Source organism: Drosophila busckii, chromosome 2R (assembly GCF_011750605.1).
Source record: "Drosophila busckii strain San Diego stock center, stock number 13000-0081.31 chromosome 2R, ASM1175060v1, whole genome shotgun sequence".
Classification (NCBI taxonomy): domain Eukaryota; kingdom Metazoa; phylum Arthropoda; class Insecta; order Diptera; family Drosophilidae; genus Drosophila; species Drosophila busckii.
This window is the reverse complement of record NC_046605.1, coordinates 10,645,800-10,647,680: the sequence shown is the minus strand read 5'-3', so window position 1 is coordinate 10,647,680 and position 1,881 is coordinate 10,645,800. Positions and strand designations below refer to the sequence as shown.

The following is a 1,881-nucleotide window of genomic DNA, read 5'->3' as shown; positions in this document are numbered from 1 at the left end:
TTTTAAAATTTAGATTTAAAAATTAAAAAATTTGTATTTAGTAATGACTAAAATTAAGCCACATTTATGTTATATTATATTATTATATTGTCTCTGCTAGCAGCAAAGATCTCCTAGAGGTTTGCAACTTGACGAGAATGCAGTCTTATTTATTTTATCTGCTGTACCGTCTCTACTTTCCATTACCTTGCTCCTGGCTTGTGCCTTGCTGCCCTTCTGACCTACACACGCAGGCCAGCAAAATTTGTGGTTGCCATGGCAATTGAAAAGCGGCAAACAAAACAAAAAACACCGACTTATTTTTTGTTTAACAGTTATGCTTTGTTTAATGTACAATTTGGGGTGCCTAGTTTAAAGTAATGGAATATTAATGTGATTTTAAAGCTCCTCGGGCGCCTTGGACAGCTTGGTTAGCTTCGAGACACGGAAGGTCTCCAGTATGTTGAGCTTGTGCGCCAGCTCCAACTTCTTTTCGGCCGTCACCTTGCCGGCCTTGAGGCGCAGCAGGCGCTTGGTCTCCTCCTCGACAAAGTCGTAGCCCAACTGATTGATTTTTCGCATAAACAGCAAATAGACTTTGCCGCTCTGCTGCTCCTCGGGCAGCGTAAGCGTCGACTGCAGCGTCGCCAGCTGCTGCAGCAGCTTCAACTGCTCGCTGTCCGGCTTGTTGGCAAAATTGAGCAGCGCATCATTGAACTGCTTGAGGCAGCCATCGCGTCCAATATAAAGCTGCGTATTGCTGCTGACAAAGCTCTTCAGATTGTCCAGCGTAACGTCCAGATGAGCGGGATAGACTGTGTAGTCCGCGACGTTGCCCCTGAAGAGATAAATGCCTGGAAAGTTTTTCTCATCCACCTTGTAGCGCTCGCCCAGCGCTTTGTTCTCCAGCTCGCCGTAGTCCTTGATGCCAACAGTGGCCACCAGCAGCTCGCCCGTGACCTTATGCGCAGCCTTGCTGAAGGCAGCAAACGCCTCATGCTTTTCGCCATAGGGAAACGCAATGTCGAACTTAACTAAGGCGTAGGGAAAGCGCGCCACAGTCTTGTCAAAGTTCAGCTCGTCCAGATCCACGCAGCCGGCGCAGGAAATGCAGCGAGCGCGACGCGCCAGCACAAAAGCCAGCCAGAGGCAAAGCAGCAGCTTCCACATAATGTTTAAATATTTAAATTATTTGCACAAAAACAACAAATGACAACAGCTTGGCTCGCTTGGCGCTAACTAACGACTGCGGCTGGAGCTGTGGAGCGTCAGAAACTGGCAAAGTTTTCTATTTTGGTTCTTTTCGCAGAGCTCAACTGAATTTTGTTGTGGTTGCTATGGCCACGCGGCTTAAACTGGCTGCACTCACACTGCCTCTCGCTCTCTCTCGCGCTCTCTCTTAAGTTTGCTCTCACTCTCACGCTGTTGGTTTGGAGCGCGTGTAAGTTCTTGATCGAGTTGAACGACCACGTCAGCGTGCGCTCTGCTCAGTTGTTCGCTCTCTCTCTCTCTTCTGTAGCTTCGTGGTCAAAAAGAAATGTAAACTAAAACCGGCTATAAAGCATTTGGCTCGCTGCTGCGTAGTTTTGTTTTTGCAGCTGAAACAACACACGTACTCTCTATATGAACTCTAAATGTTTTATAACAATTAAAATGAAGCACAAATCAAAAGTTTGCTTTGATAGCAAACAAATTGAGTTCAGCTTGAGCTGCAGCATTTAGGCCAATGAAGCGTCAACTCATTAGTTGCAACTGTATGCGTGTGTGTCTGTCTGTTTGTGTGTGTGTGTGACAGGAAGTTGTAATTTGCAATTGGCCGAAACATAAAAGGCGGCCGAAATGAAAACACCTGCAGGAAAAACCAACTAACCCTATTAGAGCAATTGGTCGAGCGTTATGGGC

The 1,881-nt window shown here is 46.5% G+C and overlaps 1 protein-coding gene across 1 annotated transcript; it reads right to left on the bottom strand.

The window, feature by feature from the left end:
- Positions 1-308: 308 nt before the first annotated feature.
- LOC108595581 (protein windbeutel) lies at positions 309-1,603 on the bottom strand. The gene has a single exon (XM_017980843.1). It carries the CDS (start codon positions 1,147-1,149, stop codon positions 379-381), a length of 771 nt encoding a protein of 256 aa, XP_017836332.1. The 5' UTR covers positions 1,150-1,603; the 3' UTR covers positions 309-378.
- Between the last annotated feature and the right edge of the window lie 278 nt (positions 1,604-1,881).

Bases quoted from the DNA above. Each gene is read 5' to 3' on its own strand.
- LOC108595581 (XM_017980843.1), bottom strand. From the start codon at position 1,149: ATGTGGAAGCTGCTGCTTTGCCTCTGGCTGGCTTTTGTGCTGGCGCGT.